Genomic DNA, 22994 nt, shown 5'->3' on the forward strand with positions numbered 1-22994 from the left:
CATCATTAAGCCAAATCTATGAATAATCTACTTTTTATATATTAATATCTGGTCATTTACTTACCTCACCAAGGAACCTTTTCCATCTCTCACTTGCCATTCTCTTCTATGTGTCTATTTGCCTTGGAGTCCATTTTGTTTTTCTCTTCTTCCTCAAGACTCCCTCTCTATTCACTCTCAACTATACCTGAAAACAGTAATTTGGTCAAAAACTTGACTGACAAGCTTCTTTACTCCAAGTGTTGGGTACAAAGTAAAGAGATAAAAATTACTCTTGCAAACTGAAGTGCCTTTTGCCCTTTTTTCTTTTTCAGGTCCTTCATCTGTTGAAGGACTCTTCAGGTCATCACCAGCAGCCTTTACCAGACAAAAATGAACTACTTATGTGTGTGGACTGCCTGCCTCAAAACAAGGAAAAGTGATCCCAACAGGGCAGAAGACTATCAGCCTCTACTGCAGGCATCTGCCAGGCGTATGCATCAGGGACCTCTGGAAAGTTCCCTAGCTGCTTTACAGTTGCAACTGTATTATGAAAGAGGCAAATCAGGGGACAGCCACAGTTATCTGAAATCTGGGCACAAAATAAATCACAGGCACTCTGCACCAGTTTTGGCCAAAAGTCAGGGAGGACATGTACTATGTCACATTTAGAATGCGTGTTTTTTGTTACTGTCGATGGGTTTTGGTTTGTGGTGGCGGTGGTTTTATGCCTCAATGTAATAAATGAGAGCATTTATGTTTTTTAGATCTCTTTGTGCAATAAATGTAACCTATCTGTGATAGATTTTAGGATAGAATAGAACAGAATAATCCAGGTAGGAAGAGACCTTAAAGATCATTGCATCCAACCTATCATCCAACATCACCTAATCAACTAAACCATGCAACCAAGCATCCCATAAAGTCTCCTCCTGAACACCTCCAATGATGGTGACTCTTTTGATAACATTCTAAATTATTCCTATGTGATAAATGTTCTGGTTTTTATTTTCAATGAGGCTTAAAAGAAAAGTTTTAGGTTTTTGTTTTTTTTTTTTTTTCTTTCTGTCATTGTTTTCACACCGGCATCGTTGTTGGTTTCATTAATGTCAGCACAACTCAGAAATGAGTTTTAGATGAGCTGAGCTGCTTTTGCTGACTAAATTTGCAGCGGCAAAGCATAAAGCATTTCAGGCTTTTAAAAAATACAATCTTTCTTTATTTATTTTTTTTTTTGAGAGAGTAATGCTTTAAAAAGAAAATAGATACATAAATGTCAGTACCCTCTTTTTAATAAAATCTCCATGCAATAAGGGATTGCTCTGTAATAGATTAGCAGACTACACAGACCCTTGTCATTTGGTACATCCAAATCATATTCAAATAAGCAAGATAGATAGATAGATAGATAGATAGATAGATAGATAGATAGATAGATATCTCACACACTCAGGTGTGTGTATCTATTTACATATCTATATATAGACACAGTCATATAAAATTGTGATTTTGCAGTAGGATCTGGATGATCTGGATGAGGGGATTGAGTCAGTCATCAGTAAATTTGCAGATGACACCAAGCTGGGGACAGGTGTTGATCAGTTAGAGGTTTGAAGGGCTCTCCAGAGGGACCTTGACTGGCTGGACAGATGGAAACAGTCCAACATGATGGCATTCAACAAGTCCAAGTGCTGGGTGCTGCACTTTGGTCATAACAACCCCATGCAGTGCTACAGGCTGGGGTCAGAGTGGCTGGAGAGCTGCCAAACAGAAAAGGACCTGGGGGTATTGGTCGATAGTAAGCTGAACGTGAGCCAGCAGTGTGCCCAGGTGGCCAAGAAGGCCAATGGCATCCTGGCCTGCATCAGGAATAGTGTGGCCAGCAGGAGCAGGGAAGTCATTGTGCCCCTGGACTCAGCACTGGTTAGGCCACACCTTGAGTCCTGTGTCCAGTTCTGGGCCCCTCAGTTTAGGAAGGACATTGATATTCTTGAACATGTCCAGAGAAGGGCAATAAGGCTGGGGAGAGGCCTTGAGCACAAGCCCTATGAAGAGAGGCTGAAGGAGCTAGGACTGTTTAGCCTGGAGAAGAGGAGGCTCAGGGGAGACCTTATTGCTGTCTACAACTACCTGAAGGGTGATTGAGGCCAGGAGGAGGTTGGTCTCTTCTCCCAGGCAACCAGCACCAGAACAAGGGGACACAGTCTCAAGCTGCAGCAGGGGAAGTTTAGACTCACGGTGAGGAGAAAGCTCTTCACAGAGAGAGTTGTTAGCCATTGGAATGTGCTGCCCAGGGAGGTGGTGGAGTCACCATCCCTGGAGGTGTTCAAGAGGGGACTGGATGTGGTACTTGGTGCCATGGTCTAGTGGGCATGAGGTCTTGGTTGAAAGGTTGGTGAAAGGTTGGACTTGATGATCTTTGAGGTCTTTTCCAACCTTATTGATTCTATGATTCTATGAATCCTCTATGTGAAATTAAATGCACACCACACTTCGCCTTCTCAGATCTTGTAGGTTTCCTGGTTTTCAGTCTGTCACTGTCTAGGTATGCAGCCACAGGTGGAAAGTCAGTATGTGTCTCACCTGCCATGAAATGCTGAACTCCCTCCATTATTTTGAATGAACAATTTTCAGTTAATTTAATTCACACACAGGGTATTCCAGAATAACTCAGTAAAATATTTACTAGTAGCAGTACTGGACTTAAAAGCAATAAAAACAGTCCACTCTCAGAAGCTTTTGCATGCTATAAGTTCTAGATTTGTAACCTACAGCACAGGATGAGGAATTCAAATTATGTATGAGGTTCTTAATTTGAGCTTCTGATTTGACTTTTCTGTGTTGACATCTGGAACAAAGCCAATTAGATATATGATTTAATCCTATCAAAGATTACTGTTGTTTCATGCAATAGCATATGACTATCTAACAGTGATTACATGACACAGAAGGGATATTGATGTAAAGCATATGATATAAACATCTTTGCAGCACATTAGTAGGTTATTTCACTTGGGAGGCCATATTTAACTTCTCTGTCCATGACCTTTTGTATACCTTACAGAGTTAGGAGTATTTTAAGGATGTCTTCTTGTTCTTACAGAACAACCCTTGATGGCAAAGAACTTTACAGATATCTCATAAAAATCTCTTGGCATGTGTTTGCCTATTATTTTTTTTATGCAAAAGTATTACAAACATTAAGAGGAAAGAAGAATATACCAGAAGATACTGTAAGATAAGATGCAGTTGCTTGCCTTTCTCTATCAACAATAAAAGGAGCTTAGGACACTAAGAGTGCTATTCTTAAACACAGGTGAGATGCATCCAACCTCACAATGTGCCTCCCTGGGGCTGATTCTTTCCTAACACTGAATTAACGCTTTGTGCTGCTAACAGTCTTCATTATAACATGGCAATGCCATAAAACATGCAGGTCATCCCAAGAATTATCTTCTGCTTGCTTACTTCATGGAATTGCTAATATTTGTATGTGTCAAATACATAAAGATTCACTGGAAAATAATTCAGTTATTCACACACAATACTCAATATTATTAGGATTTCCAATTGCCACTGGTAATAAAAGCTGCTCTTTACAGTTATTAGCAAACCTGGTGGGTTTTTTGGTCGTAAGTATTTTCCTGAACAAGGCAATCTCTTTCTGTTAGATACAAGTGTACCATTAATGAGAGGCAACAGCACACAGACAAGAGTGTTTAATTTTTACAATTTATGCTCAAATTGTATCCTAGACTCTCCATATTTAGCCTACTTTAATCACTGTGGGAGATGTAACTAAGCATATAAGATTACAAATTAATCTTACTTACACAGTAGGAGAAAGATTTTATGTCAAGGAGTAAGAGCTACAGAATTACAATCAGAACCCTTATTAGCTTATTACATGTATTAGTCATACTGTAAAACATTAAATACTGAGCCAGCACAAACCGAGAGCTAAACAGTGTCCAAGACACAAGCAGGTATACACGTAACCATTTAGAAACTAATGCAGATGTTCTGGATGGCTCTTTAGAGTCAGAATCCTTGTTCAAGGGTGTAACATTGATAATGTATCACTTAGTGGGAGGATCAAAGCCTAAAAATATGTTAGCTTTCCTAATTATAGACTTAACTGCTCAGTACAGCACAGAGCTGCAAGGTAAGCATGTACAGGGTTATTAGCCATTGGAATGGGATGCCCAGGGAGGTGGTAGAGTCACCATCACTGGAGGTGTTTAGAAAGAGACTGGATGGGGTGTTTGGTGCCATGGTTTAGTTGATTAGTGTTGGGTGATAGGTTGGACTCGATGATCTCAAAGGTCTCTTCCAACCTGGTCTATTCTATTCTATTCTATTCTATTCTATTCTATTCTATTCTATTCTATTCTACTCTATGGATTTTCCAATTGTCTACTATACCCCACAGGTTTCTTTATGAAGGCAACACTCCCTGTGAACATGCCATAGTAAATCTGTGGTTTACAACTTTTTTTCCCCAAACAGGGCTAAATAACTTTTAATAGCGTTGGCTGAGAGGGGAAATCTGAAAGTCTGCTTGCTGACATTTTCTAAGACAATTTTATTGTTCTGACAGCCACCTAAACATGAGCCAGCAGTGTTCCCAGGTGGCCAAGAGGGCCAATGGAATCCTGGCCTGCATTAGGAATAGTGTGGCCAGCAGGAGCAGGGAAATCATTGTGCCCCTGTACTCTGCTTTGGTTAGGCAGCACCTTGACTACTGTGTCCAGTTCTGGGCCCCTCAGTTTAAGAAGGACATTGAGACTCTTGAATGTGTCCAGAGAAGGGCAACAAGGCTGGTGAGAGGCCTTGAGCACAAGCCCTACAAGGAGAGGCTGAGGGAGCTGGGATTGTTTAGCCTGGAGAAGAGGAGGCTCAGGGGTGACCTCATTGCCCTCTACAACTACCTGAAAGGTGGTTGTAGCCAGGGAGGGGTTGGTCTCTTCTCCCAGGCAACCAGCATCAGACAAGGGGACACAGTCTCAAGCTGCACCAGGGGAAGTTTAGGCTGGAGGTGAGGAGAAAGTCCTTCACGGAGAAAGTCATTAGTCATTGGAATGTGCTGCCCAGGGAGGTCGTGGAGTCACCATCCCCGGAGGTGTTCAAGAGGGGATTGGACGTGGCACTGGGTGCCATGATCTAGTCATGAGGTCTGTAGTGACATGTTGGACTTGATGATCTTCGAGGTCTCTTCCAACCTTAGTGATACTGTGATACTGTGAAACATAGTAGGAGATTATGAATTCAGAAAAAAGGCAAGCACACCTATGATCTCGTACTGACCTTAAAATTCATTCTTTGTTACTGTTAGTCAAAAATAAAAAAGGAGAATATTTACAGACAATAAAGAGCTTCTTTAACAGTGGAAAGATTTCTTCAGTGATACAAATAGTATTAACCAGTAGTTCTCCCTTTGAAATAACTACTTTTTATGATGCACCAGCAAAAGCAAAGGCATTAAAATTCTTCTGTCAGCTACACAAGTTTAGATCCTACTAAATCTGCTTCTGTGGCTTTAATCAGAACTGCAACAGTGTAAACTCAAGTGGATGTGGCTTGCAACAGCAAAATCCCTCCTTGCTGAAGATTCCTACTTAATACTGCATGCAGAATATGGAGTCTAATCATTATGAAGTGTTCCATACATGGCAAATTAATTCTGGGAAATTTGCTCTAATTAAGTTATGCAATCATTTTTGTGAGGCTTTTTTACTGTAAGTATAATTTTGAGTTAGTTTTATTGTATCTTAGATGTTAAAATGCTAGATGTTTTGCTCATTTAGCTTTTCCTTAATACCAGACATTTATTAAAGACATAATTATCTTGTGAGGTATTATAACAACTCAGTGTCTGAAACATTAACATATATAATTTATACAGTGTATCATTGATCAAAACATCAAACAACTTGATGCTGACTAAGAAAAGCCATTAAACACACAGTCAGTTGCATTCTGAGCTGTAATATTACCCGTGAGGCAGCATAATGAAAAATAGATACATAATTCACATAGAAGTTCTTCCTGGTGGTGCTGAACTTCATAGCAATTATAAATGTGACAGTTTAGCCTGTGCCTTTAAGAAAAGATAGCTGCAAAATTCTCTAGCTGAACGTTTGGGTGCAAAAAGGAAAACAAAGGGCTTCAGTTTAATAAGTATGTCCCATTTTGGTTTCTTTTTGGGAGGTTAATAAGAATCATAGAATTACAGAATCACCAAGGTTGGAAGAGACCTCAAAAATCATCAAGTCCAACCTGTCACCACAGACCTCATGACTAAACCATGGCACCAAGTGCCATGTCCAATCTCCTCTTGAACACCTCCAGTGATGGTGACTCCACAACCTTCCTGGGCAGCCCATTCCAATGGCTAACTCTCTCTGTGAAGAACTAGAACTTATGAGGTGCTAAAGCTTCTTAGCTGTCATTCATTTCATAATAGCAAAAGATGTGTGGCACTTTGCAGGAGGTGGTCACTCCCCACTAGCTCAAATTGCCCACCACTAAGAGTTCAGACAGTTACCATATTTTAAGATGGCTCGTTCACTCTCTGGTCTTCAAGTTGTGAACACATGCATACATTTATGAAATGCCATCGAAAATCATAGAATAGAATAGAATCAGTCAGGGTTGGTAGGGACCACAAGGATCATCTAGTTCCAACCCCCATGCCATGGAGAGGGACACCCCACACTAGATCAGGCTGGCCAGAGCCTCATCTAGCCTGGTCTTAGACACCTCCAGGGATGGGACCTCAACCACCTCCAGGAATGGGGCCTCAACCACATTCCTGGACAACCCATGCCAGGGCTTCACCACTCTCATGGTGAAGAACCTCCTCCTCATGCCCAGCCTGAATCTCCCCACCTCCAGCTTCATTCCATTCCCCCTAGTCCTATCACTCCCTTAGATCCTGAGAAGTCCTTCCCCAGCCTTCTTGTAGGCCCCCTTCAGATACTGGAAGGCCACAATTAGGTCACCTCGGAGCCTTCTCTTCTGCAGACTGAACAGCCCCAACTCCTTCAGTCTGTCCTCCTACGAGAGGTGCTCCAGCCCTCTGATCATCCTCGTGGCCCTTCTCAGGAGTATGAAAAGTTTCCCAATGGCCTCATTCAAAAATTATATGGCAGGAAGAAATAGGAAGAAAATAACTGAAAATTTCCTATAACATTTTCCTAGAGGAGAAATAGCTTACAGAAATGTGCTTTGGTTTGGTTTTGTTTTTTAAACTGCTGTGGTTCCAGCTCTGTAAGTAACTGGGATTGGGGATAGCTTTTATCTTGGGAGATGTTGAGCTCTGTCCCCATTCAAACTTTCTGAAGTTCACTGAAATCTTTCTGTTTTGTCTTAAGCAACTGACTAGGATAACAGAACACCACAAGAAGAACTGCATACATCATTTTTTATCAAGGCAGTACTAACAAGGTAAGGCTATTTCCTTGTCATACACTGGAAGAGAGGTGGGGGGGAAATCATGATTACCTTGTTTGTAAATTCCTTGTCTGTGACCTTTGTTGCACTCATCTGGAGCTGCTCTATGCAGTTGTCTGCCAGCCTGAGGACAGCCAAACAAATCCCCAAAATGCAAGACAGTTTCTCATGCTCTTTTTACTGATGTTTAAGCATGTTACAGAGTTGTCATGCAATAACGCACTTCCACACCAGCTCTTAATGAGTCTTTTTCAGGTTGTTCCCAAGCTCAAAGGGATGGACTGCAGATGGACTGCATCAGAACAGAATAGAATAGAATAGAACCATAGTTCTGATGGAACTGGGCAAATGAGACACTAACTACAGAACCATAGAATTGTTTTGGTTGGAAAAGACCTCCAAGATCATCCAGTCCAACATCAATCCAACCCCACCATGGCCATTAAACCATGTCCCCAAGTGCCATGGTCACACATTCCTTGAACACTTCCAGGGATGGTGACTCCAGCACTCCCTGGGCAGCCTGTTCCAATGCCTGACCACATTTGCAGCACAGAAATTTTTCCTGATCTCCAACCTAACCCTGCCCTGGCACAATTTCAGGCCATTTCCTCTCATTCTGTCACCAGATACTATGGAGAAGAGACCAACCCCCACCTGGCTCCCACCTACCTTCAGGTAGCTGCAGAGAGCAATGAGATCTCCTCTCAGCCTTCTTTTCTCTCAACCAAACAACCCCAGTTCCCTCAGCTGCTCCTCACCAGACCTGTTCTTTCTTGCCTTTCTTAATAGAAATTATTAAAACATAACTAACCAAAACCATGAGCAAGAGGCAGTCAAAATGTAGGTGAAAGCTTCCCTGTGGCAGGGAACAGCCAGGCAGGAACTCCCAGAGTGTGTCTAGGGCTTAGTGACTTTAAGAATAAACAACATGCCCCTGGGGGAGCTCAAAGTGGACAAAAGCCTTTCAAGTGGGGCTGTTCAGTCTGGAGAAGAGAAGGCCCCGAGGCAACCCCATTGCGGCCCTCCAGTATCCGAAGGGGGCCACAAGAAGGCTGGGGAGGGACCTCCCAGGATCGCAGGTAGTGAGAATAGAATAGAATAGAATAGAATAGAATAGAATAGAATAGAATAGAATAGAATAGAATAGAATAGAAATAACCAGGTTGGAAAAGACCTTTGTGATCATGGAATCCAAGCTATCATCCAGCACCATCTAATCAACTAAAACATGGCACCAAGCACCCCATCCAGTCTCTTCCTAAACACCTTCAGTGATGATGACTCCACAACTTCCCCAGGCATCCCATTCCAATGGCCAATCACTCATTCTATGAAGAACTTCTTCCTAACATCCAGCCTAAACCTCTCCTGACATAGCTTGAGACTGTGTCCTCTTGTTCTGGGGCTGGCTGCCTGGGAGAAGAGACCACCTCCCAACAACTTCTATCTTGTTCCTATCATTGTGATAATGAATAACCTATAATGTGTTTGGGTTTTATGCTAACATTCTCTTAAACCTTCACTGCATATAGACATGCACATACACACACAAGTCTATTAATGAATTGTTTTCCGACATCCGCACAAGCTACAGGGCATGGACTAGGGTCTAAGGAGGGAATATTCTACTAAAGCAGCTGCTGATCTACACACATCTGGCTAGCAGATGCAACTTTTTAAGTTGGCATCTTCGCAAAAGATGCAGAATTCTGGGGTGTTGTCCCCAGTATCACAGTATCACCAATTTTGGAAGAGACCTCAAAGACCGTCAAATCCAACCTGTCACCACCGACCTCATGACTAGACTTTGTTGTAGTTCAGGGGGATGGTGACCAGATAAGGACAAACTTTATGCTACTCCTTGTAACTGATAGGTGTAACCAGAGTTTCACCTACAGGGATAAGATGTGGAAGTCTACAATAAAAAGAGTGGAAAAGGGTATGTTCAGATCTCTTTTCTATAATAAGATGGCTAGATATTATCAGAATTAGCATATCAAAATGAAGAGCGAGACGGCAATTTGTAGCATGATGTTCTAGGTAATTGAGTAAATTCCCAAAATTGAGGCAATGGAATCACTTTGTGTGTCAGACTGCCTGTCAAACTCACAGTAATTCTTCAATATCATTTTAGAGGTCTAAAGATCCTAAAGATGAGCAACTTTTATAATTTTATGAGAACTGGGAAGTGGATGGAGAAAAGACACCCTATTATTATTTGCTACGAAAGAGGCTAATGAGATCACCCTGTCTTGGACAGGAGGGAAACCAGACATCATTAGTTATGTGCACAGAGTACTATTCATTTTTGAGAAAAAGCTTTCCATGCTTGTTATCTTCTGTCCTAATTGCTATAACTGGGGGATGAATTAGAAGAGGATGATATGGGGTTTGGATGGACTGATGCCCCATCTAGACAACATTTCCATTCAGTATAATAGATAAAATTAGATGACCAAACTGTGAATTATATGACAGCTTTGCAGAGGCTGATGAGAGCAAAGCAGAAGCTGCAAATGGACTTTGACCCATGACAGAACTTTCATTGATCCTGGAATCCTGAGCTCTAGAAGTGGTTTCAAGTTATTTACAGAAACTTTACTACTGCTTGGTGTTTCTCCCCTCTGCTTTCTTTTGCTTTAATGTGAGTTAGATTGAACAGATTTTTTATTTGGTATTTATGTATGTATGCATGTATGTATTTTAAATTAACATGGTGTATGTCAAATATCTGGACGATAATTGCTGTAGTCTTGAGGGTTTTAGTGCTATTAGCCAGGAGGGGGTTGGTCTCTTCTCTCAGGCAACCAGCACCAGAACAAGAGGACACAGTCTCAAGCTGCACCAGGGGAAGTTTAGGCTCGAGGGCAGGAGAAAGTTCTTCACAGAAAGAATCATTAGCCATCGGAATGTGCTGCCCAGGGAGGTGGTGGAGTCACCATCCCTGGATGTGTTTAAGAGGGGATTGGACGTCCACTTGGTGCCACGGTTTAGTCATGAGGTCTGTGGTGACAGGTTGGACTTGATGATCTTTGAGGGCTCTTCCAACCTTGGTGATTCTGTGATTCTGTAATTATCTACATGTTCTTTCAAGTAACTAAGTAATGCTACATAATCAGAAGGAAACAAAAGATCTGGCATTGTGGCAATTTTGTTCCTTATTATCTTACTTACTTTCAACAGATTGACATTTAAATTACATATTTTCTTCCCATTTGGTTTATGGACAATGATATTACAGCAAAACAATGTTTTTAATTACTAAACAAAGCCACAGCCTTCTTCTAAAGCAAGTATGATTTAACTGACACATACTTCTTTTAACCTGGACAGCAATAATTTTGTTCAAGTTGTCAGATTGTCTTAGCAGCATAACTTACAACTGAATAATCTGTGCTGAAAACTGCCCTTCAAGTGAAGTATTGTTTCTTGAGCAATAAAATATTTGTTTAACATTGTGATGAAGTTAAATCTCTGTGACATACTTCATTTGGAATCATGTAGAGCACCGTGACCAGTAAATTTTGGACACTTCTAATTTCTGGATTTTGTGACTGATAACTTCTTGACTTTATGACTTCAAGGTCCAGATGACATTCACTAATAGCATAACATCAACTCTAATTAACATGTTTCTCAGGATTTCTTAACTATCCACTCCTCTAGCCTCTTATGTTCCAGGGAAATAAAACTCAGTTTAGCTGTTAGGAAAATAATTACAGCTTTTCTGATTTTTTTTTTTTTTTTTCCCAGCTTGATATCTAAAATTAATGCAAACACTTAAAATAGGTAATGTTTCACTTTTGTCAGTAGACTCCAAGACTTTTTGTTTCATCTTTTCTTCCTGTTGGGAGCTTGGACTCACCACAACAATGCCACCAGGATCACCAAAAAAAATTGTATTTGCTCCCTAAACTGGAGAAGTGGCTTGCTGTAAAGGACTGCTTTCTGTTTATGCAATTAGAAAGCAATCATTAACATGAAAGAGGGTTTCTATTTCCTGTTCTGAACAATGGTACAAGGGCTATTAGCAACTGCAGGCACAGCAAGTGCCCCCACAGGCAGCTTACCAGATATTCTCAGGTTTGAAGTCACTGGCTTCATGCTGGTCTGTTTGACCTCAGGTTTCTTCATTTGCTACAAGCTGGCTGGACTAACAAAGTAATTTGTAATGCTAGATAATAACTCGATTCAATCTAGTCATTCCTGACAAATGTTTGTTTGTGCTGGTGAATGACATGTTGCTTCTATTAACTATATTTTTCCATATATTAATACTTTTCATATTGGATTCCTATAAAGCCACTGACACTCAAAATGGTGGAAGCTTTGCTGGAACAGAAATCAGTTATTAAAAATGGGTAGGTATGAGAAACTAAATCTTGTCTCTCCTGATGTGACTCAACAAAGATAAAATCACCTTTGCTGCTTGCCCAGACAATAGCTGATGTGTATTTGGTAGAGCCATCGGAATGACTCTCGGGAAGATGCATAGATAACAATTGCTCACCAGATTGCAGCTGGCCTGGAAATGGGCAGAGGCCAATCAATACTCTCTGGAATATACATACCTAAAAACTGTATAAAAGATCTGAGCAACTACTGGCTTAGAAGAAGGAAAACACAGAAGGAAAATACTGGGGCAATGCTGCTCTGAAGAAAAAACAGAGAATACCAGGACAGAGACATCACCATGTAGCCTGGAAGAAGCAGATCATGAGGAACCCTCTCTCCATGTCCTGAGTTCTGCCTGCTGCAACTCCTGGAGCTGAAGAGGCTGCTCAGAGAACAACACAGCCAATAAGGACATCTCCTCTACATCCAAAGCTGCAGCACCTTTCCTCCACAGACTCAAAGTGTCTTGGGGGTGAGGGGTGTGGTAATATAATTCCTCTCCTCTTCTCTCTCCCTCCCTCTCCTTCTCTATTTTCTCTCTCTCCCCTTCTGATCCATCCACTTTATTTGTGTAATAAATAGCCTCGAGGGCTGTTGATATTTTGGGCTCGTTTGTGCCTCTAATTTCATAACACGGGAATATTCAAAAGAACCAAGTCTCTTTCCCTCTCCGGACCGAGACAGTAGGATACAATTGCTCTCAGTTGGAGCCTCTTTGGGTACCCTCCATGTAAGGTACGGAATAGCAGAGCCAATCTAGTAACAAAGCAGTATTAGAAAGGATTCACAGTATAAGAGAGATGGGTGTAATTAGGCAAGGAGCCACTGATTGTAGTAAGGTTTTTGCAGGAAAGGAAGAGTGTGGCTGACATCCAAACCCCACATTTCCTGGAATACAAAGGAGTATATTTTAAATGTCAAAGTTTGGACACAGATTGAAAGATTGTGATGCTGTGAGTACGTATGTTATAGAGTAAAAATTAAAAGAAAATTTAGTCAAACACTGGGAAGGGGGAAAAAATGCAGTAATATTTAGGCTGATAAATAATTTTACCATGCAATTTGTTGCCTATGAGGCAAACAGCTTCCCAAGTGCAGCAAACAGATAAAGGTATGTTAGCAAAATATGTATATAAGAAGCCTAAAAAAAATAAAGGGCATCACATTTCATTGAGAAAATCCATTACCAAGATGGAGGTAAAAAAAATCAGAATGGGTATGCCTGAAAAAAGCATTAGTTTTACCACATTTGAAATGCTTATATGCATTTTCCACTAATTTACCACAATTTCAAAATTTTTAGCTATATTGCCCATCTTAATTAAAAGAGAAGCAAACCCAAAAAAACCCAAAACAAACCAAAACTTTTCCATGTTTTATTGAGGTAATATTAGGCCTATATTCTATTGGGTATCATCCCAACACAACAAAGGTTTCATAATTCCACTGAGCAAAGATTTCATAACTTCACTGATCAGGTAACTGTTGCCAAGTAAAGTTGTAAATAAATGGACAAGACTTGTAGGGCTTTGGATGGCTTGGAGTAAGAAGCTTAAAACCTTAAGAGAATGAGGAAAATGTTTCTTCTGCAATGTTCTTCATAATCTTTGAATCTGGAAGCTACTGAAATGTAAACTAACTTAGTTTTTACCTTGACCCTTTTCGTGGACACTTGAGAAGAAAAATAACTTGATTTGAAAATTGAAAGGCTCAGGTCTCCCAAGATTGTGCAAATGTGCCTCCCAAGACTTTGTAACCACCTTGGTGGAGTCTGCCTCATCTGTGGCTACAGCAGACCACAAGCTGATGATGTCCCTTTCAGTGTTACTTTCTGTGAATCAATCAGTTGTTTAGCAGATCTTGCAGCTCTCTTTGAAAAACATTCCCAGGCAGATTCCTTTCTTGTTGAAACTGAGATTCCCATCTTATTTACCCTTTCCTGGGGAATTTACTGAATAATTTTGGTTTAATAGGTAAAGTAGGATTCAGTGCACTAACTACAATGACATGGACTCGTAAATTTTATTTATGTTTTGATACATTTCAGTCCAAGCTTTCTCCTGAACCAAGAAGGAATATATGAAGGAATGATCATGACAGAATCATGGACTGATAATTCTGGAGATACTGTCTGCCTGCATCAATATAGTCTTTATGTGCACTGGTTGTCAAGAACCAGTTTAGATGATATAGTTTAAATCATGCCTGATACATATTTTACCCAATGGCTCAAGCAAACAATGAGACTCATGACAGAGAATCAATGCACAGAAACAGGGCAAAGAGAAGTACCAAACTCTACACACCTGAAAGAACCCACCAGCGGAAGTGGCATGCTGTCGTGCACTGATGCAGATTAGTCATAACTAAATACTTCAATAGCACCTTACACTTCAGTATGAGGAGACAGTGTTTCCCATCCAAGCTATACATCCTGAGAGGGTTTCTTTGTGGTTTTGTTGTTGTTGTTTCCAGTTTTCTGTTTGTTGGTGGGTTTGGGTTTTTTGACTGTTGGTTTTTTTTCTTTTTCTTTTATTTCTCAGTCCTCCTGGACTTAAAAGGTGAGTATCTTTTGATACTGGAGATTCTACATGTGATTAGAAATGGGGCTACCAAGACACAGAGTAAGTTCAACAAGGCATCCTTGTCAAAGAAGACTTTCCATAGTACTTCAGTGAAATCAGGAGTATAAACTCTAGAGGTTAATTAGTTTTCTACATTAATTCAGTCTTCATTTCTCTTTCAAAGAATGTGAACTTAAAGACTCTTGAAGTCTAGGGTAGCTTTTTTACTGATTTAGCAGACTGGCTCAGGCTCCCAGTCTCAGGAACATCCTGCCTAATTTTAAGTGTCTAAGACTCCTATCATAGGGACCACAGTCATCCCAGCCTACCTTTTATAGTCAGCAGATACCTGCTTACATACACTGTAATTGGAGATAGGACTGATTGGAGTTGTTTCTCTCAGTTTACTCTACAAAGTCAGGGTGAGTAGTACAGATGTCTAAGGCTAAACTGGTTAAAATTTGGCCTTATTGTATTGATGAAACAATTATTCCTTTGAAGATACTACATGAGTCAGAGCAGCAATTCAAAATGATAAATATTTATTTATCTGAAGTTTGTAAGTTTTTCTTTACCATTTCATTGATGGGTAAAATATCACTAATGTGAATAGAAATTCCCAGGGCTAAAACTGACTAATACATAGCTTAATAGAATTAATCTTTTATATACTCTTTTGTACATCAAGAAAAACATATATCATTACTAAAACACTATTTGTTGGTTTAGAGCAGAAAAAGTGCAAATATTTGAGATCAAATAAGCCTGTTACTTGGAAGCATGTGAGGATTTCTTGAGATGATTCCAAGTACTGACTAAACCTCACTCTAAGAAAAAAAGCAATCACAGTGCTGACATCTCTGCCTCTCTCTTCCATCCACTACATCTGTAATAAATGCAGAAAAAATATTTTCCACAGAAATAATTGTCCTTTTTTTAGGTTAATGATGGCTATACTAACTCTCAAATTGTCCTCAGAATTTAAAAGAAATGGTGCACATTCTGTGGTTCCCCACAGTATGTCTTAAACCTTGACCAGTGAGAGGTCATTTTTTTTTTTAAAGTCCACAGCAATCCATTTCTCCATATAGAAAGAAAGATGACAAGCAGTTGCACTGCGCAGTGACCTAAGCCTATTTTAGCAAACTCCCACAAAGATGACTTTTTTGTCTTTGGAAAATTGTGCCCCTCTCTAAAGCCTCCCACTTATTCTGTCTGGCCCATAGTACAAAACCCAGATAGATTTAGACAAGACAAATCTACGAAAGCCAGGAGAGTGTAGACTATGAAGATATATATTTGTGTTGACTGCATGGTCAACCAAAGTATTAGTTCTCTTACCTGCATTATAGAATCAAACATTTTCCTCTGCAAAACACATTCTTAATCTTGTGACCCAGTTCTTCTGTGGGGCCATGATCAGCACTCTAGAAATCCTTATATTAGACCTTTTCTGCTTAGGTCTCAGATTGTTCTGTCTATTGGAACAAAAAAAATCCTCAAAACAAAATACCAAACCTCCAAAATCTTTTGCTTAGACTGAGAAGAGGAAGGAAGGAATTTGGAAGGAAGGAAGGCATTCAGAATGAAGGAATTCAGAATGAATTTGGAAGGAAGGAATTCAGAAGGAATTCAGATGGAAAGAAAGGAGGAAGGAATTTGTAAGGAAGGAAGGAATTTGTAGGGAAGGAACTCTTAAGGAATGAATACAGATGGGAGAAAGAAGGAAGGAATTTCAATGAAAGGAAGGAATTCGGAAGGAAGGAAGGAAGGAAGGAAGGAATTCGGAAGGAAGGAAGGAATTCGGAAGGAAGGAATTCGGAAGGAAGGAATTCGGAAGGAAGGAAGGAAGGAAGGAAGGAAGGAAGGAAGGAAGGAAGGAAGGAAGGAAGGAAGGAATTCGGAAGGAAGGAATTCGGAAGGAAGGAAGGAAGGAATTCGGAAGGAAGGAAGGAATTCGGAAGGAAGGAATTCGGAAGGAAGGAAGGAATTCGGAAGGAAGGAATTCGGAAGGAAGGAATTCGGAAGGAAGGAAGGAAGGAATTCGGAAGGAAGGAAGGAATTCGGAAGGAAGGAATTCGGAAGGAAGGAAGGAATTCGGAATTCGGAAGGAAGGAATTCGGAAGGAAGGAAGGAAGGAATTCGGAAGGAAGGAAGGAATTCGGAAGGAAGGAATTCGGAAGGAAGGAAGGAATTCGGAAGGAAGGAATTCGGAAGGAAGGAATTCGGAAGGAAGGAAGGAAGGAATTTGGAAGGAAGGAAGGAATTCGGAAGGAAGGAATTCGGAAGGAAGGAAGGAATTCGGAATTCGGAATTCGGAAGGAAGGAAGGAAGGAAGGAAGGAAGGAAGGAAGGAAGGAAGGAAGGAAGGAAGGAAGGAAAGAAAGAAAGGAAGGAATTCGGAAGGAAGGAATTCGGAAGGAAGGAATTCGGAAGGAAGGAAGGAAGGAAGGAAGGAAGGAAGGAAGGAAGGAAGGAAGGAAGGAAGGAAGGAAGGAAGGAAGGAAGGAAGGAAGGAGAAAAGAAAGATGCCCTTGCATTGATTGGACAAAAACGCAGAAATTTTGAAATTATCTTCTAGACTGAAAAGGAAGAAAAATAAAAAGTTAGATGCTGTAGTGGAATCTTGAAGTTAAGGCTTACAGTGTGGCTTGAAATATTTGTAGCATTCTTTTCTCACTAGGAAAGACCACTGGCTTAATACTAGAGGGGATGCATTCAGCTTGTAAAGAAAAATCTTGGGTTTAACATTCTAAATACTTCTAAAATATTAAAGAAAAAAATTAAATGCTGTAATATAAACTTCCACATCATAGCTGTTATCTTCTTTAATCCTTAGAGTTCTTTGTGCCTCATGACTTTGGAAAGAATTAAGAAATAGCTCATATTAGAGGCCTTTGCGCATTCCCCTTAGTACCTTTTTCTTCTTTTTCTACAATTACTAGCATTTATTTTCTTCTCTTGAAAACAGGATTTTTCTCTGAGTCTCTGCTACTTAATTCCTACTTGAAGTAATAATACCCTCTCTCACATCACACCAATCTCTTGGTAGCTAATTCTGATGTCACAGGCAGGATTTTGACTTCAGAAGAACTGATTATTTAGGTACACTTTACATACAAGAATTTAGCCTTTCTGAAATGTACAAAGAAAGGAATACTGCAGCCAGACAGTTTCTGGGCACTAAAGTCAAGGCACGAGCTGTTTGAGCTCCTGGTCATCACTTCTCAGTAGTGTATTAATGGACTTTGTTAGAATAGGAAGGTAACAGAGTATACTCTTTGTCTTTTCTTTCCAAACTAGAGTTTCTGAAACTGAGGTGACCAGTTTTTCCAAATGGTCAATGGTGTCAGAAAAGACTTTTAATGTAGCCTGCTTTCAAACCTGAGATTTAACAGGCACAATCTTACAACACTACCTGATATCCACTTGTCCAAATGTATAGGGTTTATTTGGTGTCTTTTCTGTTCCCTGATGAAATCTGAAACTTTGATATTGCAACAAGAATCCAAGTGAGTCTTAAATGGAACCTATTCTCATCTCTACACAGAAGGAAAGCCATTTGTTGCAAGTGAAGAGTTCCATTCCGGAAAAACTGCAAAGAAAAAAAAGCATCTGTAAGCAGGAACTGCTTTCTGTAAAGGTAGGCATGTTAAGAAATGAAAGCTGTTATTGATTTTAAGAAAAAAAATCTATAGCTGAAAATGAAACCCCTTTTGATTATTTGTCAGGAACGGAAGTTTCATATTATTGTCTCAGTGCTAAACTGGCAGGATCATAAATTGAGCTTTATTAATTGCTGCAGGACTGTCTTTTTGCAACACCAAATACAAGCCCCTAATTTTTCAGATGGGAGAAGAATATCCACACCATTGGGAGCTCAATTTATAAAATTCTATGATCTTAAAGGTATTTTCCAACTTAAGTGACTCCATGGTTCTATGATATAATGCACTCAACATTTGACTTAGGGGAAAAAAACCCAAAACCAACCCATACACAACAAAGCAACAAAAAAGTAACTTAAGTAAAACCACGGAACACATATTTTATTTTATGAATTATTTTATTTGACATAAGTTATTGCTTATCATCACAAGCTTTCCTAAGTTTGGCATGTTTAAAGAATTAAACATTTTGAAACCTCTTCAGTCCATGCTTTCAGGTATCTCTTGTAGGAACAGATTATAGAGACCACAGTACTGAGAGTGTTCATCTTTTTCATGGGAACTTAAAAGAGAATATATAACAAAGTTGAGCATATTATTAAAATAGAGAAAACAGTAAACTCTCGAACTACAGTATATATTTGGTTTACTTTTGTTTCGAGTTCCTTTGGCATAAATAGATTATTGGAATAGGAGGCCAAGACAGATGATCTTCAAGTATTAAGGATCCTATCTACTCTGTAACTCAAACGAAACAAACGTGCATTAGATGGAGCAATACCTTTCGCTATCTTGCTGCGAGCCCGGTGAGAAGGACAGCCAGTGTTTTCAGAGTCTTAATTAAAAAATACAAACAGTTCCTCGTATGTATCTTAGCGGCCGACAGAGCTCGAGGAACTACGCGCCCGTTCCAACCGCAAGTGCCGCGGAGCAACCACCTCCTCCGCGGCGGGCAGGAGCGGAGCGGGGCGGGCCCGCGCGCGGCCGAGCAGCCGGCAGGGTGCTGGGGGCCCCTCTGTGGCACCCCAGCGCGGAGCTCACTTCCCGTCATCCACACGCCATCTAGCGACGGGACAAGGGGGGACAGCTTTGCCTGGGAGCGGAAAGGAGAGGAGGAAAAGGCTCCCATACCCGTCCCAGCTCTCTCGCCTTTCTCAAAGCTGGTAAGAGCCATTTGGATATTACAGCGAGAACTCCGGAGTGGCTCGGGGCGGGTTGAGAGGAGCGTCGGCACACTTCACTCCCACGCATTTCATACCCCCTACACACGCCCTCCCCCCCCCGCCCCCCCCCACCCCCGCCAGTAAATCATCCCCCTCTCCCCTGAAAGGCGACAGCGCTCCCGAGAAATTCCCTAAATGCCTCACCTAAGCCATCTCTGGCGCCCGATCCCAACCCGCAACATCGCTAACTCCGGAGGGTCTGTGCGGCGCTGCCGGCGGAGGCTGGACCGCTCGATCCCGGCCTCGCAGAGGCACACACCCGCACACACAGACACAAGCACCTCCACAAGCGCTCCCCGCTTGCCCTGCTGCCGCCAGCGCAGCCGGCCGCAGCCCCTTTGTTCCTCCCGCGGAACGATGTCCTCCTCTTCCACCCGCCCCGTACTCTCCTCCGCCGCCGCCCGCCCCTGCGCCCCTCGTCCGCGGGCGGCGGCGCGGCAGGGCAGCATGGCCCGCCCGCCGCGGGGGAGGCAGCGGGAAGCACCCCCCCGCCCTTGGCCGCGGCACGGCCTCGCCACTGCCGCCCGCAGCCCGCGGCAGCCCCGCGGCAGGGGCAGCGGCCGCAGCCGCGGCTGACGGCAGCCCCGCGCCGCAGGATCCGCGCCCCGAAAAGACGTGCTCCGCCGAGTTGCCAGGCGCGATTACGTTGTTTTTCTCCCCCCACCCACCCCTTGAACTTGTTGCTTGGCACTCGGTGGTGGCGGAGGGGGGTGGGGGTGGGGGAAAGCCTTATTATCCATGTCCCTTTGGATGCGATCAGGCTTTCTCAGGAGCAACTACTTCCCCGCCGTTCCCGGCGGGGCGCGGAGATCTAGCGCCAGAGCCCGTATTTCCAAAAGTCTCTATGCAACTGAGCGCGCTCGCCAGACTTTCACAGGTAGGTGCCGCAGGCTGGGCACGTCGGGAGGGATGCGATAGCCGAGTCGGGGGAAGGGGCTAGATGAAGGAAGCAGAGCTGGGGGTACGGATGGTACACCGCCGACCCGTTACAGAACCCCGCGCCCCAGCCCCGCGCCCGTCTCGGGGGCCCCCGCCCGCCCCGGCCTCCCCCGTCGCCAGGGAGCCCCTGCTACGCTCCCACTCCAACGCCAGCTTTCCCCGGCTTCGCCCTTCGTCGCCCGCTCGGGCGCACTCGAGGATGCTCCAGGGATCCCACCTTCGGTGCTTCCAAAGCCTCCGCTCCTATCACTGCCACAGCCCCCGAGGCTTTGCCCGACCCAGCTCTCCTCCCTCTGGAGAGCCCTTGTCCGTGAACCGACGTCCCATCCCGGGGAGACTCCCCTCCGCCCTCTTCCTTCCTCTGAGGTGCTCCCCCCTCCCGGCGCCCCCTTCCCCGGCGCCCCTCTGCCCTTTAACGCATTTCCTACGCGGAAAACTTGCCTTAAAGTTTAATGCTGCCTCCCGGAGCTCCTCCCCCTGCCCCGCCGGCTCCCCCGGCCCTGAGCCGGGGTCAGGAGGAGTCCCCGAAGCGGCGATCAAGGTCAGGGAGAGGATTCATCCCGCTGCTACTCCAGGGCTGCAGCTGAAGAGGTAGTACAGACCCGCCCGGCCCATCGCCTCCGCCCCGTCACGGCGAGCGGGCGGCGGCGCCGGGCGGCCCCGCTGCAGCCCGCCTGGGAAGGGCTCCGCAGGCGACCGCGGCCCGGCTCTGGCAGCGGGCGGGGAGCAGAGCGGAGGAGGGGCGGGGGGACCGACTGCATCGCGCGTGGAAGAAATCTCCTTCCAGGTGGCTGCACCGCTGCACCAGAGCCAACAGCCAGCTCCTGGGGTTCGTGCTTTGTGGACCATTGATTCCATCCAGGGGCCTCACATGGACCTTGTATCCAAAGGATCTGGCTGCTAGAGTAGCTGCTTTGAATGCGATGATTTCCAAGTGCCTAGATTTATCATCCAAACTGGCTAACTAGCCCCTGGAAAGGATATTCTGGTATGAAAAAGGGGAGGAAACAAAAAAGAAACGAGATTTTCTGCTAGTACTGGAAACCACAGCAATGTTCAGGAATTTGGTTGCCTTGAAAATGTATGAGTATTTTTCTTCTCTATTTTAGTGGCTGGACCAGAACTGTCTCTAGATTGACTCCCTAAGCTGTAGTACGTGTTTGGGACCATGGCGGCAGGAGTAGCAGCTTGGTTACCCTTTGCCAGGGCAGCAGCCATAGGATGGATGCCAGTGGCCACAGGTCCCATGCCAGCTGCTCCACGGCAGGAGAGGAAGCGAAGCCAGGACTCTCTGATTGTGCTGAATGTGAGTGGTATCCAGTTTCAGACATGGCTGGACACGTTAGAGCGTTACCCTGACACTCTGTTGGGCAGCTCGGAGAGGGATTTCTTCTACCACCCTGAGACACAGCAGTACTTTTTTGATCGGGACCCAGACATTTTCCGCCACATTCTCAACTTCTACCGTACTGGGAAGCTTCATTATCCCCGCCAGGAGTGCATCTCAGCTTATGATGAGGAGCTGGCCTTCTTTGGCATCATCCCTGAAATCATTGGTGACTGCTGTTATGAGGAGTACAAGGATCGCCGGCGTGAGAATGCCGAGCGCCTGCAGGATGATGCTGATCAGGATCATGCAACTGAGAGCGCCCTGCCCTCAATGACAGCTCGGCAGAGGATGTGGCGGGCCTTTGAAAACCCACACACGAGTACACTGGCTCTGGTCTTCTACTATGTCACTGGTTTCTTCATTGCTGTCTCTGTTATCGCCAATGTGGTGGAGACAGTGCCCTGTGGGGTAAGCCCAGGTCGCATCAAAGAGCTGCCCTGTGGAGAGCGTTATGCTGTGGCTTTCTTCTGTCTGGATACTGCCTGTGTCATGATCTTCACAGTTGAGTATCTCTTACGTCTTCTGGCGGCCCCTAGTCGCTACAAATTTGTGCGCAGTGTCATGAGTATCATTGATGTGGTCGCCATCATGCCATATTACATTGGCCTGGTGATGACAGATAATGAGGATGTCAGTGGGGCTTTTGTGACACTACGAGTCTTTCGTGTCTTCAGGATCTTTAAATTTTCCCGCCACTCACAGGGGCTGCGCATCCTGGGCTATACCCTAAAAAGTTGTGCCTCAGAGTTAGGCTTCCTCCTCTTCTCACTCACTATGGCCATCATAATCTTTGCCACAGTCATGTACTATGCAGAGAAGGGTTCATCAGCCAGCAAGTTCACCAGCATCCCTGCAGCCTTCTGGTACACCATTGTCACCATGACAACACTGGGGTAAGTGCAGCTGGTGTTTGGTTACAGCCAACATTTCAACAAGTGTACTGGCATGAATGGAAAATACTCAGATTTAAAAAAAAACAACAAAATGTTGCTAGGAAAAAATACAAGAGTAAGTTTTTGTTACAGAACTTTGTGAATACGACTCATCACTTCTTTCTAAACAGTTTTACACGTGCAAGTGAGTTAAAGGTGTTGCTAAAGTTAAAATAGCACGAGACGCAAACCAGCAGGTAAACTGAAAATGCAAACAACAAAACGAAATTGCCCCCCACCCCTCTTTGAAACTCTTTGAGGTTCTTTGCAGTTTTCTCTAAAATTTTGTTTGGTGCTGGATAGACAAAATTGGAATATTTTATGAATATCTGTGTTATCAAGTGGGTTTTTAATAATGTCTTTGCTGTAATTTTTAAAAATGTGTTCGCTTGTTACAGTATTGCTGAAGCAGTGAGAGTCATGAGGAGAACCCAAGTGTGACCTTT

The 22994-nt window shown here is 43.2% G+C and overlaps 1 protein-coding gene across 2 annotated transcripts in view; it reads left to right on the forward strand.

Annotated features, from left to right (window-relative positions):
- The first annotated feature begins 19843 nt into the window (after nucleotides 1-19843).
- KCND2 (potassium voltage-gated channel subfamily D member 2) overlaps nucleotides 19844-22994 on the forward strand; it is a 345592-nt gene continuing 342441 nt past the window's right edge. The window contains exons 1-2 of one of the 2 annotated variants that reach the window (XM_068165028.1): nucleotides 19844-20164; nucleotides 21336-22509. In XM_068165028.1, coding sequence (XP_068021129.1) covers nucleotides 21395-22509 — 1115 coding nt within the window. In that variant the 5' untranslated portion in view covers nucleotides 19844-20164; nucleotides 21336-21394. Of the gene's footprint in view, nucleotides 20165-20798; nucleotides 20818-21335; nucleotides 22510-22994 lie in introns of those variants that run through there. The other variant, XM_068165037.1, reaches the window with a different exon arrangement.

Source organism: Melanerpes formicivorus, unplaced genomic scaffold (genome assembly GCF_026170545.1).
Source record: "Melanerpes formicivorus ecotype bairdi unplaced genomic scaffold, bMelFor1.0.p_v2 SCAF_3, whole genome shotgun sequence".
NCBI classification, from domain to species: Eukaryota; Metazoa; Chordata; class Aves; order Piciformes; family Picidae; genus Melanerpes; species Melanerpes formicivorus.